The following is a 15,555-nucleotide window of genomic DNA, read 5'->3' as shown; positions in this document are numbered from 1 at the left end:
GAGATACAGCCATACAAGAGAAATATTTGTACTTACCATAATAACTGTGAGGGAAATGGTCAGCCTGGTTACTCCACTGAAGTAAGCAGCAGATCCTAAAACTGCAAACAGCCCAGGGTCAATCCATATCTTATACTCATCATTTTGGTTACCAAACATGACTACCAGAGTCAGACCAACAATCCTGCCAAGCAATGCCCCGGTGTACCTGTAAGCAGAAATGAAATGGGACTTATAATGCACATGTTTTTGTTCTTAATGATTTTACTTTGTATTGCTAAAGATAACTTTTACCTCAAATATATGTAAAGGGACAGTGTAGCTTAAAATGTTTCTCCCCTTTAATTTGTTCCCATTTATCCCATTTAAAGGGAAACTGAACCCAATTTTTTTCTTTTGTGATTCAGATAGAGCATACAATTTTAAGCAACTTTCAAATTTACTCCTATTATCAATTTTTCTTCGTTCTCTTGCTATCTTTATTTGAAAAGGAGGCATCTAAGCTTTTTTCGTTCAGAACTCTGGACAGCATTTTTTTTTATTTGTGGATGAATTTATCCACCAATCAGCAAGGACAACCCAGGTTGTTCACCAAAAATGGGCCGGCATCTAAACTTACATTCTTGCATTTCAAATAAAGATACCAAGAGAATGAAGAAAATTTGATAATAGGAGTAAATTAGAAAGTTGCTTAAAATGTCATGCTCTATCTGAATCACAAAAGAAAAAAATTGGGTTCAGTGTCCCTTTAAGTGCTGATTTGTGTTAAATTGCTTACAAATAGTTCCTTTACCTTTATTTTAGTATTTTAAACAGCTACTTTTCCCTGGGCAGTGTCCTATTGAGAGCTAACTGAACTCATTCAGTGAATTAATGACTAGAGGCATATATGTACAGCCACCAATCAGCAGGCAGCTCCCAGTGGTCCAATGTTGTTTCTAAAACTACTAAGGTATTATTTTCAGCAAAGTATACCAAGAAGATTAAGAAAATTAGATAAAATAAGAAAACTAGAAAGTTGTTTAAAATTATATGTTCTATCTGAATTGTTGGGTTTCATGTTCCTTTAAGCTCTATTAAAATAAATAGAGCCGTTACGTATCTAACTACTGTTTACTTCCACAGTGAAACTCAAAGCAAATCTCGAAACATTACAGAACAAATGGATTCAAATTGGAAAAAAACACCCTTTATAAAACAGCTCACGCTAACAGATGCAAAAACAAAAGAAAACTGGAAAACAATGAGAAATACATTAAAATTAAAATTTAGAGAACCTTGATAGCTTTGTAATATTGAAACGCAACCGTGAAAGGAGAAACAGATACTTCACAAGGGAGAGGGAATCTTTATGAATTCTGCATGCTGGGCTGAGGGTATAAAAATCCCAGCCACGCTTGTAGAACGCTCTGGAATGCTCACAACCAGCCGCTAGAGGAACCTATCATTCTATCCAGCGCGGATACAATACCATAATATAACAGATATGCAAATATTTTATATCTATTTATTTAAGTAGATTTGTTTCCTAAGTGCTGAGATTGTAAATATTGTTTTTCCACATTCCTAGTGGTTCGTGTTAGACAGATATAGATGTTAATGTCAGGGATGTACACTAACGAAACACTGGAAAAGATAGGTGAAGCAAAGGTAAATGAATTTGATACACAGTCTCATCTTTATAACGAGGTACTTGGCAACTACACGAGCATCTATGATAATAGGCAATTGTCTCTGCACCTTAAATGCGAAGAAATGCAATGAAACTGTATCTTACAGCATGGGCACCACAAGGCCAGTCGCAGCAGCTGTGCCAGCGGTCCAGCAGGATATGAGAAAGTAAAACACCAGTGCCGTAAAGAGAGCAGGAAATCCAAACTTTTCATGGGTTCCACGTTGGTATAGGAGGTTGATTCCCTGTTTACCATTTTTCACCAACAGTGCAGCAGCTTTACAAAAGAGAAAATGTTGTATTAGTTTGTAATGCATTGTCAAGCTCAGTATATGTAGAATGACAAATGAAATGGCCTAGCTTTACTTAAATTTACAAACACTGTAAGATGTGAGTCAAGACATCAGTTGCAATTGAGGTACAAGACAGCATCACCCACTTATCCACTAGAATAAAATATTTGCATGTGTTCTAATTTTATTGGCATACAGTGGTTACCGCCAACTTTGTCATAAGTTTACTATCGTTTTAGCTTGTAAGAAAACAGACGTGATGGATTTTCTAAACTGCTGTTCCTTAATGTATGGGTTTGTTAATTTTTTAAGCTAAGAGTATTGCAAGTATGGGACAATATTCAAGTACCCTCCATTACTATATAGTGACTTAAAGGGACAGTCTACTTGAAAATTGTTATTGTTTAAAAAGATAGATAATCCCTTTATTACCAATTCCCTAATTTTGCATAAACAACACTGTAATATTAATATACTTTTTACCTCTGTCATTACCTTGTATCTATAAGCCTCTACAGACTACCCCCTTATTTCAGTTCTTTTTTTACCATTTTACAATCTTGCATTTGAGCCAGTTCTTGTGAAGACATTATCATTCTCCACAGGAGCACAATGTTATCTATATGACATAAGGGTTTGTCTGCAGGGGCTTAGAAACAGGCAAACTCAGAGGTTATAAAGTATATTACTATAACAAAGTTGGCTATGCAAAGCTGGGGAATGGGTAGTAAAGGTAGTAAAGGTGTATCTATATTTTTAAACAATAAAAATATCAAGTAGACAGTCCCTTAAATTGCTGTACACCCTACAGCCTACATCTTCTAGAAAGCACCATCTAAATTTCAATATATATTACAAGTAGACAGACCACAGTGTGTTACCTTGGTTAATACTATGGTTGGAGTTTATGTTGCCATCTGCCCCAATCCATGAAGAGCTCGGTGGACAGTTATATTCAGATACATCCCATGGTATATGAGCTCCATATGAGCTGTGATTAGCAAGACAAAGGTTTAAGATACAAAGAAAATATTTTTTTTATTTTGTTAATGATGACAATGCTAACTGTAGAATTATATGGCTTGATTGTATTGATGTTATTCATTATTTTAAGGGACGTGAAAAAATTAAACTTGATGTCTAGTGGACTAAGTATTCCAAATATTGTAATCCATTGTGACATCTACAAAAGTTAAGAATCAATCAACTGAAAAATCTAAGGTCCCATAGGAGTATGGATTCAATTTAGGAAGATTCCACACCTGATGTGTAATGATTGAAAGAAATTACTAATATCACATTAAAGGGACACATCAGTCCAACTGAAATTTACATTAGTGCATTTCAGTTTTGGATAGAAACATTTTGCAATACTCTTGTATTAGCACAAAAAATATTCAAGTAAAAGCATATTTAGATATGCTACATAGACCTACGCACAATAAAAACTCCCATTGAAAGAATTATAGTTTTTACTACAAGAATTAGCTTTGTACTAGCAAAAAAGCTTCCAGCAAAAGCTATCACTGTTTCACAGTTACATGCATTTCAGTTTTGGTTAGAATATCCCCTTAAGCATGTTGATGTCATGTGATCTGTCATTCAAAACAGAAGATTTTCTTCTATCCATTGTGTGGTCTTATAGACATATAAATTTAATCTACATGGGGTGTCTAATGGATTGAGACCACCTGTTAAATGGAGGATACAACCTTTTGAAAAAGGGGTTAAATATATCTCTTTAAGTTAAAAAAAGGTCAAAGAATAAGCTCTTATACGGTCTATCCTCACAAAGCAGAGGTTAGTTTTTCACTGCAGATAAGCGTATGTCACTCACATTTCATCTGCAAGCATTGGCTTAGTAAATAATAATGTTCATTGACCTTAAATAAATTATACTCATGAATAATTTAATAAATAAATCCTTTAATCCGTCAGTACGAACCAGGTCCATGACAAGACTCACATACAGTATAACTAATATATAAATATATATATATATATATATATATATATATATATATATATATATATATATATATATATATATATATATATATATATATATAAACTATTTTATTCTAGAATAAAGTATATGGGATTTTTGTAGGTAATTTCTATGATAAGATTTTTAACTGTGAATCGGCCCTATGTTAATTAACTTACAAACACATCTTTTTTTCCCTCAGAATTATATTATTCACCAATCTACCATTTAAGATGCTGCATTACATATGATATTTTATATGAATTATTTTTGGATAACAAATATAGAATTAGGTTATGCAGAAGAAGAAGGTACTCAGGGCTGGATTGGCCTACCAGGATTCCAGGGGATTTCCTGGTGGGCTGCATCAGCTGGGGCTGGAAAGCTGTAATTTAAAGGGGCGATTAATGGATGCTATTGGGAAGTAGGGTTGCTATATAACATTAATATGACATTTGTATTTAATACAAAGTAATATAATTTAATTCTGAAAAAAATATTGGGAAATCCCAGTAATCCCCTTTGAGAAAAATAGGGCATATGCATTCTACCGACATAACGGAAAATAGGGCTGGTCTTCATATTTTTCCAGGGCTGATTTTTATTCCCAGTCCGGCCCTGAAGGCACTGATTTATTTGTTTGATTTAAGTATACATTTCTATACTTGACTGAAAGAGCATTCAGCAATACACCGTATGAACATACAACTTACTGTTCAGATGCATTACTAATGATCTTGCTATCAATGGAGTAAGGGCTGCATGGAAAAAAGTATGGGATGAAAACGGTAACAGTTATTGTAGCCACCTGCATAAAAAGATAAAAAAAAATTTAATATATTAGCAAAGAAGGGAGATATTATCCAATAAAAGCACATTATTTCTCCACAATCTGTTTATTTGTAATATATTGTATTGTATAGTAGAGAAGGGACCCTAAATATAGCAAAGGTTTCTTTGTCTTTAGCTTTTGAAGAAAAATATTTTCTAAGCTCATGAGCACAAAAACAATTATTCAGTGCCTTGGTGTTATGGCGAGGGTCTCCTGAAGATAAAAATCTTGTTTTAATGCATTTTCTGTATACCCCCTTTGCCGCTACACACTGAGTATAGGCACAGCTTGTGTTGTATGAGACGCAGTTTACCACAAGCAGGGAAAAACAGGTGAGTGAGCCACTAGCATGGCAACATTAAAGAGACACTGAACCAAACAACTTTCTTTCGTGATTCAGATAGAGCATGCAATTTTAAGCAACTTTCTAGTTTACTCCTATTATCAAATGTTCTTAATTCTCTTGGTATCTTTATTTGAAAATCAAGAATGCAAGTTTAGATGCCGGCCCGTTTTTGGTGAACAACCTGGGTTGTTCTTGCTGATTGGTGGATAAATTCACCCACCAATAAACAAGTGCTGTCCAGGGTCTGAACCAAAAATTGGCTGGCTCCTTAGCATAGATGTCTTCTTTTTCAAATAAAGATAGCAAGAGAATGAAGAAAAAATGATAATAGGAGTAAATTAGAAAGTTGCTTAAAATTGCATGCTCTATCTGAATCACAAAAGAAAAATTTTGGGTTCAGTGTCCCTTTAAGGTAATCTGATGTAGGGCCTGGGGTCTGAAGTGAGCATGTGGTTGACAGGGGCTGCAGGGCACGGGGTCTGGTTTAATATTGGCATATGGCTAAGAGTGACTGCAGAACCTTATAGACTGATGGTAGGTTGGGTGTTAGTATGTAGCTGAGAGAGTCTGATCTGCAGTATGGTGTGGTCATGTGGCTATGAGGGTCTGCAGAGCTTTGCAGTCCGATCTGAGGTGGGATGTGTGCATGTCTTTGACAGGGGCAACAGGGCCCTGGGCTATAACATGAGGTACGATGTGTCTGAAAGGGACTGCAGGGACAGGGGTCTAGTATGAGGTATTTTGTGTTCATGTGACTGCAGGGTGTATGTAAGGGTCTGCAAGGCAATGGGTACTGATCTGAAGATGACAGAAATGGCAGGAACTTGGAGATTTATTAAAGGTATGATGTGGGCATGTGACTGAAAGGGGCTGCAGAGCCAGGGGGCTGATATAAGGTATAATGAGGGCATGTAGCTGGCAGGGATGAAGGGCTAGGAGTCTGTATAAAATAAGGTATGATGAGGGCAGGTGGCTGACAGGGTTTACATGACAAGGGGTCTGATATGGGCATGCGGCTGGCAGGGACGCAGGACCAGTAGTCTGATATAAAGTACAATGTGGGCATGTGGCTGACAGGAGCTACAGGACAAGGTCTCGATTGAGGTCTGATGTGAGTATGTAGCAGACAGGGATGCAGAACCAGGAGTCTGATATAAGGTATGATGTGGGCATGTGGCTGAGAAGGGCTAAAGGACCAGAGGTCTGAGGGATGCAGGACCAGGAGTGTTATATAAGGTATGATAAGGGCATGTGATTGACAGGGGCTACATGGCAAGGGGTCTGATGTGGTCATGTGGCTGATAATGGTTACAGGACAAGGTGTTTGATATGAAGTCTGTGGGCTAGCTTTTAACATGGATGCAGGAGCAGCAGTCCGATCTGAGGTATGATGAGGGCATCTGGCTGAACAGGGATGCAGAGCCATGGGGTGTGATCTAACGTATGATCATTACCCCAACTTCCTCCCCCATTCACTTGTTGATTGTCTACTCCTTTAATGGTGGACAACTGGCAACCCAAGCTACTTACAATTCTTATGCATTCAATAGTTGAAATCAATTTGTGTTTTGTGTAAAGTTTGTATTTTGTTTGATTTTTTTTCCTTAGTGCGAGAGATTAAGTATAAGTATTTTATTATTTGGTGGGAAAGATTATTTAATTGAAATGTTGACCACTGTGAGCAATCATAGACTTTATGAGTTTTGTACCTATTGTTCCTATTGACTGTATGAGTTATGTTCATGATGCTGTGCATGGTAATGGGTACCACTGATCAATCATATGTTATGTCCAGTAAAAAGAGAGATATTAGCTGCCTTCTCTAAATAAAAATGCAGAATCTTGCTGGGGAGAGCGTGCTTTCCAATATTTCCTGAAAGCTTTCTGGGACAGGGAGGTGAGGTGGACATGTGGTCGGTGGTCCACCTGCTTGTTTTTTGGGTGGCCAAGACAGGAGGGGTGGGCTGTGGGTGTGTGGTGGATGTGGGCCGGTATGTCATAGTGGGGTTAGATGAAATCTTGATGTGCTGTAGGCAGAGGATGGGCCCAGTAACGGACCTACTCAACAGTGGGCCCCGGTGCAAAAAACTTTATGAAAATGAAAATCAGTATGAAAATCACCCTGGACTTTTTCAACCAGGATCATTGACAAGCTCTGTTCTCATGCAATTGGTTGTGCAAGAAAAGGGGGCAGCATTGCACAAGCTCTCGCTTGTGTGTGCAATGGTAAATATGGGGAACAAATGCGCTCACAATTTTCAATAAAATGGGGACAGGTTCACAACATGAGAACCCTGTCCGTCCTCAAATTGATAAGTCTAGCCCTATATTTTGCTTGTTTTGCCTTCACACCATTTTTTTAAAGGGACCTTTTACTGCTGGCAGATCTTTTTAGATCATCTCTATTATAGGGCCTTAGTGATTCACAATCATTACAATAGTGTATATTTCATGCATCTAAACAATTATGTCTTTTATAATATGAGTAACATGTTTGTCATTTAGTTCATAACCAATGTGGCATTAGAGCACTGGTTTTAAAATCTGTCCTTTGGCCTCCCTAACAGGCCAGATTTTGAGGATATCTGAACTGGAGCACAGTTAAATTAATCAGCTGATTAGTTAATGTGGTAATCCTGAAAATCTGGCCTGTTAGGGAGGCATCAGAACAGGTGTAAAAAACAGTGCATTAGAGTCAAACTTAAAGCAAAGTATACTCATGCTCAAAAATCCAACCTACCACCAGTCTTCAAGTGGTATAAAAACATTTTAAGCACACAGATAGTAAGATACATGACAGTTTCTAATGCTCTATGCAACACATGCAGTTATGATATCCACATCTAGAATATGAGTAGAAATATATAAATATAGTTAAAGAACCAAATCCAAAGACAGTTTGCACTTGGATATAATTAGAAATTTAAGCAAAAGTATATGGGCTTGCAGTCCCAAATAACATATTAAGCATTATATAGGAAGATTTCAGTGAAAATGAATTACACTTAAACCAAAGCAGGACAAGGCTGCACCAAATACAAAAATGTTTGCTTTATTGAGAGACAAAAAAGACACAAAGTATGCCTTTACTTTAAAAATGTACCAATAAAATATTAAGCAGATGAAATATAGAACACACAGATATACATTTCATATACCCCACATGCTAGCACGTCCCAAAGCCGGCTAAATAACAGTCCTATAAGACACCGGGAACTTAAGTGTTAACAAACACGCTCCGGTCAGACTGGAAAATAGCACTGTCCCACAGGATAGCCCAGGCTTGGGTTCAGATGCCGTTAATCTCTGTGAACCAATATCGGCTCCTCTTTAGATCTGGATACTCTATAGCTGGGGATCATATCATATGTGTATATATAGACAATGATACAACAAGATATTGTGTTCTACTTACCGCTAGCAAGAGGATATCAAGAATCTTGATTAGTGGCTTCAGGTGTTTGTTCTGAACTGCATTCAAAACCTTCATGCGCATTTTATTGATTCGTACATTCAGAAATACAAATAAAGCACCTAACAAACCACCAATAACTCCAAGGATTAAAGTGGGGAAAAAAGCCAAGACACTCATATCCAAGAGATCTTTCACCTGAAATGTAAAGAAATATAACATATGACGAGGTCTATTGGTTTTACCAATATTTCCATTTTAAATGTAAGCTATATTAATTTTTAGGATAAATGTATTCATATTGCAGTTATTTTGTAACAGATGCATATCCAGGAACCATATACAGGGGGAACAAATTCAAAAGAAGCGAGACCACTAATAATCGTCATTTGCAACAACTCACCAAGGAAATAATGAAGCACCTATATGTGTACAAACATCATTATAGTGAGGCACACAGAGGGGTACCATTATGGATAAGTAGGCAAGTATTTACCCCCAGAAAACATATTTGAGTGTTCTTATAAAAAGTTGTTAACAATGTACATGTAAAATAAATATCCAAAAAAATGTAATCCCCAAATCCATCTCTTACTATTCCATTATTATGCCCAGTCTGCAAATGTTTCTCTTCTACCAGTTGGCTAATCCTTGCCTTCTATATCTGGCACTTATATCTAGGTTTTATATGCTGAGGAAATGTCCTAAAGCAGAATGTATATATATATAGAATGTATATGTGTGTGTGTGTATATATATATATATCAAACCTTTAACACTATTAGGATCACTATAGGAGGCACTTATTTGTGAAAATAGTCACAAAGTGTTCTCAGATTCTTTAGTCATTTTATGGAACCCATTATTCGCTTATAGATCTCTCCTTTCTACAGGATATAGGCCACACAAAATATAAATTATATTATAAAAACTGTAGAATTAATCTAGTCTCCTGGGAGAAATTCAAGAAGTTCTTTCTCCAGTATTTCCAGTCTTACCTGTCTTTTCAGACTCACCAGTCCATGTAGCATTATATGCAGGCAATATACCAAAGCTCACTCATCTTTTTATTTTTAAAATAACACTTCAGTTTTCCTTAGAATAACATAAGTATTGGAAGGACTAGTGACCTTAGTGTATTTTATCACTATGTACTGTATATGTATTTGTAGTTATGTTTGTTGTTATGTTTAAACATATATGCAAAAGATTTGCATGTCTGATGTTTGTTTAAAACAAAGTACATATTTGTGTTTTCAAATCACTTTTAATAATAACAGTGTAAAAGAAACATTTTTATTCTTAAAAAGATTTTAAACACCTCTTGCTTCTATGTAAAATTCACTCCATGGAAAAACAAAAAAGTAAATTCTCTAGAGAGTGTGGTAGTCGTAGAAATAGCAAATTTTACACATAAAAAGGTAAAAATTACTTTCTTTACGTAACTTAAAGTGAATGTAAAGTTTCATGAATGAGTGCCCGGTTTTTAAAAATACTATTAAAAACAGGAGCACTTTCATTCATGAAACTTTACATTGTAGCGTTTTTAAAAAAAATATTTACCTTTTCTTTAGTAAACCCAGACCGGCGATCCCCTGCCGCAGCTCCTCTGTACTTACCTTATCAATGACGAAACCGGATTCCTCCAATCACGGCGTACACCCAAGAGCGTCCATCTCGTGATGGAGGAAGCCGGTTTCGTCATTGAAGTGCTAAGTACAGAGGAGCTCCTGGCGGAGGATTGAAGGTCTGGGTTTGCTAAAGAAAAAGGTGAGTATTTTTATTTTTTTTAAATACGCTGCAATGTAAAGTTTCATCAATGAAAGTGCCCCTGTTTTTAATAGTATTTTAATAAACCAGGCACTCATTCATGAAACTTTACATTCACTTTAAAAACAGCTGTTTTTGATAAGGGATTTGTCTATTCAATGTCTATTAAATGGTTAAAAAATACCTATGTTTCTTCAGTAAGCCTTACAAAAAACATTGGGGTGGATCACAATACTCTTATCAAATTAATTATCCACAAAAATCCCAATATACTTCATGAAAATCATTAGATAAACTTTCTACAGGAGTGTGATCAACCCCATTGGCTTTACAACGTTGGGGGGTCTTCTTTTAAGATTTTTTCTTTAAGATTTTTTTTTTTGTAGTGTGAAATAATCTAATCAGGAAGGGGTTAAACTGATTGTTTAAAGAGACACTCAAGTCAAAATAAACTGTTATGATTCAGCTAGACCATGCAGTTTTAAGACACTTTCCAATTTACTTCCATTATGAAATTTTGCACAGTATTTTTATATTCACACTTTATGGGGAACAAGATCCTACTGAGCATGTGCACAAGCTCACAGGTATAGATATACTAGTCTCTGATTAGCTGATGTCTGTCACATGATCCAGTGAACCGTATAATGGGAGAAAAAATAAATTAGAATTTCAAATAAGCAGTAGTTTTTGACAGAGTAAGTGCATTGTCTTTTTATTTTGTACTTGTTAATTATGTAATTCTACTGCATTGAGTGGCCCTTTAATAATGATAATAATAATACTATAAACTATTATCTTCTTACAAACTAAAAACAATGCTCACCCAAAAAAGAATTCTCTGCTCTGCTTTGAAAAATCCAAAATAACCCTGGTAAATAAAGCCACCGAATGAGGATGAGAGCACTTCTGTAGTAAAAGATGCGACTAGACAGCAGAAGAAGGTTTGGCATGCCAAATTAATGTTCCAAAAGGAAGCTACTTCCTCCAGGACAAACAGAAGCCCCCCGACGGGTGAGCGAAATACTGAAGCAATCCCAGATGCTGCACCAGCTGTAATAAACTGTCTCCTGCAATGTAAAAAAACACATGATGTCTTAGCGAATAGTTTTGTTTCCATAATAGCCAAAACAATGGAACTTTAACATCAACTAAAACTCTTGAGGCAAGATTACAAGTGATGCGCAATGGACTTTGCGCTAGCGCAACAGCAATTTCGCAATCAATTTTTCTTCCGCTATTACAAGTCAGGAGAAATTGCCATTGCGCTAGTGCAATAGTCTTTTCTGCTTCAATCCATACCACGATCGAAGAGCTCTGGTAAAGTGTGTTCCGTAAAAAATGTTTGCACAAAACACAACAAAAATACATTACAAAGTACACTTACACCAATAAACTGCAATATTAACCCCTAAACCACCATCCCCCCACATTGCAAACACTAAATTAAAGTTTTAACCCCTAAACCGCCATCCCCCACATCGCAAAGTACATAAATAAACTATTAACCCGTAAACCACCACCATCCCCCAACATCACAAGCTATCTAAATAAACTGTTAACCCCTAAACCGCCATCCCACCACATCGCAAACTATCTAAGTAACTTATTAAACCCTAAACCGCCATCCCCCCACATTGCAAAGTAATAAACTAACAACTAGCCCTCCTAACCTAACTTAACCCTAATTAAAATACCCATAAGTTAAATGAAAACTATACTAATTACCTTAAATTAAAACTTAAACTTACCCTTAAAAAAAAGCTAACATTACTTAAAAAAAATACATTACAAAAATAGAAAACCTAGCATTACCAAAAAATATAAAAACCTACCCTTTACAAAAAATAAAAAAATAACATTTACACAAAGAAATTACTAGTACAAAAAATTACAAAAGCTACCCTTACAAAAAAGAAACAAAATTACCAAAAATAAAAAAAAATTCCTATTCTAAAACCCCGCAACAACAAAAAACACCCCAAAATTAAAAAAAAAACTATTTTACAAATAAACTACCAAGAGCCCTTAAAAGGGTATTTTGAGGGCATTGCCCTAAAGCTAACAGCTCTTTTGCATAAAATAAAACACCTTTTTCTGCCCATAAAAAGAATCTTAAAAAAAAAACACCCCAAAAAAATAAAATAAATTGGTACTCACCAATAATGATGGGCGGCGCTCCATCTTCATCCCAGCAGCGCTTCATCTTCATCCATCATGAGTCCATCTTCTTCCATCTTCATCTCGGCCGTGGTCCATCTTCTATCTTCATCCCAGTAGCGGCGGAAGGTCAGTGGCGATGGCGGCGGTGGCAACGACCCTCTTCTTCATCCGATCAACAAGGAGCTCCCTTTTCATGCGGTCTCTAGCCGCACACTGAAAATGGAACGCAAAGGTAGCCCTTTTATATAGGGGTACCCTTGCATTCCTATTGGTTGATTTGATTCTTCAAATTCAAATCAGCCAATAGTATGAAAGCTTTTTCCTTTCATCCTATTGTCTGATTTTAATTTGAAGAATCAAATTAGCCAATAGGAATGCAAGGGTACCCCTAAATAAAAGGAGTACCTTGCATTCAATTTTCAGTGTGCGGCTGAAGACCGCATGAAGAGGAAGCTCTGTGTCGATCGTCTGAAGAGGACCACCGACATTGCCACTGACCTTGCCGCCTCCACCCGGATGAAGATAGAAGATGGACCGCAGCCAGGATGAAGATGGACCCATGATGGATAAAGATGGAGCGCCGCCGGGATGAAGATGGAGCACCGCCCATCATCATTGCTGAGTATCAATTTTGGGGTTAGACTTAGGTTTGTTTGTTTTTAAGATTAGGTTTTTTTTATTTTATATGGGCCGAAAAAGAGCTGAATGCCCTTTTAAGGGCAATGCCCATCCAAATGCCCTATTTGGGGCAATGGGTAGTTAAGGTTTTTTTTAGTTTGTTTTTTTTTATTTGGGGGGTTATTGTTTTATTTTATACAAAATAGTTGTTGCTTTAGGGCAATGTCCTACAAAAGGCCTTTTAAAGGGCTATTGGTAGTTTATTTGTAGAATAGGGTTTTTTTTATTTTGGGATGGGGGGTTTTTTTGGGAGGTGTATTAGAATAGGAATAATTTATTTTTTATTTTTGGTAATTTCGTTTGTTATTTTTTGTAAATAATAGGGTTTTTTTTGTGGAAATGTTAGTTTTTTTAAATTTTTGTAAAGGGTAGGTTGTTTTTTTGGTAATGTTAGGTTTTTTATTTTTTGTTATGATTTTTTTTAAAGTAATGTAAGTTTTTTTAGGGTAAGCTTAGGTTTTAATTTAATTTTACAAGTAAGTTTTAATTTTTTTAAGGTAGCTAGTACAGTTTTTATATAATTTATGGGTATTTTAATTGGGGTTAAGTTAGGGGGTGTTAAGTTAGGGGGTTTAGTTGTTAGTTTATTACTTTGTGATGTGTGGGGATGGCAGTTTAGGGGGTAATAGTTTATTTATGTACTTTGCGATGTGGGGGTTGGCGATTTAGGGGGTAATAGTTTATTTAGTGTTTGCATTGCGGGGTGATGGCAGATTAGGGAGTTATTAGACTAGGTGCTTATGTTAGTTTTTTTCTACTTTTATTGTCGTTTTCACGAGTAGGTTGTTAGTTTTTTTTTCTCCATTGATTTCTATGGGAGAACACAGGCACGCGCACGCCAAAACTTATTTTTTTCAACTTGTAATACTAACGGATCCCGAGAATCACAAAAAGCATATCGCTAGCGGTCTTTTTGCTAATGGTAAATTTAGATTTGACGCGCAACTTGTAATTTCACTATTCACTATTCAACTGGGCAGTCTGATCTGAGGTCTGATATGGGCACATAACTTACAGGGGCTGTAGCCAATGGGGTCTTATCTGAGATCTGATCAAGACTCCACATTCTTCTTCCTCTTCTTCCTACAGATCACTCACTGGTTGTCCAGTAATTTTTGTGGAGGACAGCTGGGCTGGCAACAAGGAACAAGTTTCTGTTAGCCAAAATGCTAAACAAGTTTTTCTAATATCCTGTTAAGAGCCAGATTAAAAGTGGGGCTCTATTTAATACTTTCGCTCGAGAGTTAAATGGATTTTTTTTTTTTTGTGATTCGGATAGAGCATGCCATTTTAAGCAACTTTCTAATTTACTCATATTTTCAATTTTTCTTAGTTCTCTTGGTATCTTTATTTAACCCCTTGAGTGCTAACAACGGCTCTGAGCCATCGCAGAGTTTCCCACTCTGGCGCTAACGACGGCTCAGAGCCGTCGCTAGCACTCTCCCACCTTGAGGGAGATCTGGGGGCTCCCACCCGCTCCTTCATGTTATGCTCAGTGATGTCACTGCGCAACTTTATTTATACTTAACAATGTTAAGTATAGGAGCAGGGGGCATGCTGCTTAGAAGCCTGTATCTCAGGCATCTAAGCAGCTACAGACCCCCAAGACCCACCGTTGGAAAGGTAATCACCTAACCTTTCAAACAGTGTAAGTCTTGGGGATCTAAATAAAAAAATACAAAAAAAGCTTAGCACCCAGGTCGGAAAGTGCTTAGCACTCAAAGGGTTAAAAAGCAGGAATGAAAGCTTAGGAGCCGGCTCATTTTGGGGACCTGAGCGTCAGAACTGGACCATGGAGCAATGGAAGAAGGTTGCCTGGTCTGATAAATCCTATTTTCTTTTAGATCAGGTGGATGGCCGGTTGCGTGTAGTCGTTTACCTGGGAAAGAGATGGCAGCAGGATGCACTATGGGAAGAAGGCAGGCCGGGCGGAGGCAGTGTTAAACTCTGGGCAATGTACTGCTGGGAAACCTTGGGTCCTGGCATTCATGTGGATGTTACTTTGACACGTACCACCTACTTAGAGATTGCTGCAGACCATATACATCCCTTCATGGCAGTGGTGTTCCTTGATGTCAGAGGCCACTTTCAGCAGGATAATGCACCCTGCCACACTGCAAAATGTGTTCAGGAATGGTTTGATGAACATGACAAAGAGTTCAAGGTGTTGCCTTGGCCTCCAAATTAATCAGATCTCAATCTGATTGAGCATCTGTTGGATATGATGGAACAACAAATCCGATCCATGGAGGCCCCACCTCAAAACTTACAGGACTTAAAGGTCCTGCTGCTAGTGTCTTGGTGCCAGATACCACAGGACACGTTCAGAGGTCTTGTGGAGTCAATGCCTCAATGCATCAGAGCTGTTTTGGCAGCACAAGGAGGACCTACACAATATTGGG

At 37.0% G+C, this 15,555-nt stretch overlaps 1 protein-coding gene across 1 annotated transcript in view; it reads right to left on the bottom strand.

Annotated features, from left to right (window-relative positions):
* Positions 1 to 15,555, bottom strand: part of LOC128659543 (chloride channel protein C-like) — a 299,086-nt gene that overhangs the window by 196,796 nt on the left and 86,735 nt on the right. The window contains exons 8-13 of the mRNA XM_053713137.1: positions 11,139 to 11,382; positions 8,546 to 8,740; positions 4,666 to 4,760; positions 2,847 to 2,956; positions 1,778 to 1,949; positions 37 to 208 (exon numbers count right to left, since the gene is read on the bottom strand). Coding sequence (XP_053569112.1) covers positions 37 to 208; positions 1,778 to 1,949; positions 2,847 to 2,956; positions 4,666 to 4,760; positions 8,546 to 8,740; positions 11,139 to 11,382 — 988 coding nt within the window. The remainder of the gene's footprint in view (positions 1 to 36; positions 209 to 1,777; positions 1,950 to 2,846; positions 2,957 to 4,665; positions 4,761 to 8,545; positions 8,741 to 11,138; positions 11,383 to 15,555) is intronic.

Source organism: Bombina bombina, chromosome 5 (genome assembly GCF_027579735.1).
Source record: "Bombina bombina isolate aBomBom1 chromosome 5, aBomBom1.pri, whole genome shotgun sequence".
Lineage (NCBI taxonomy): Eukaryota > Metazoa > Chordata > Amphibia > Anura > Bombinatoridae > Bombina > Bombina bombina.
The sequence above is the reverse complement of the archived record's forward strand: the minus strand, read 5'-3'. Positions and strand labels throughout refer to the sequence as shown.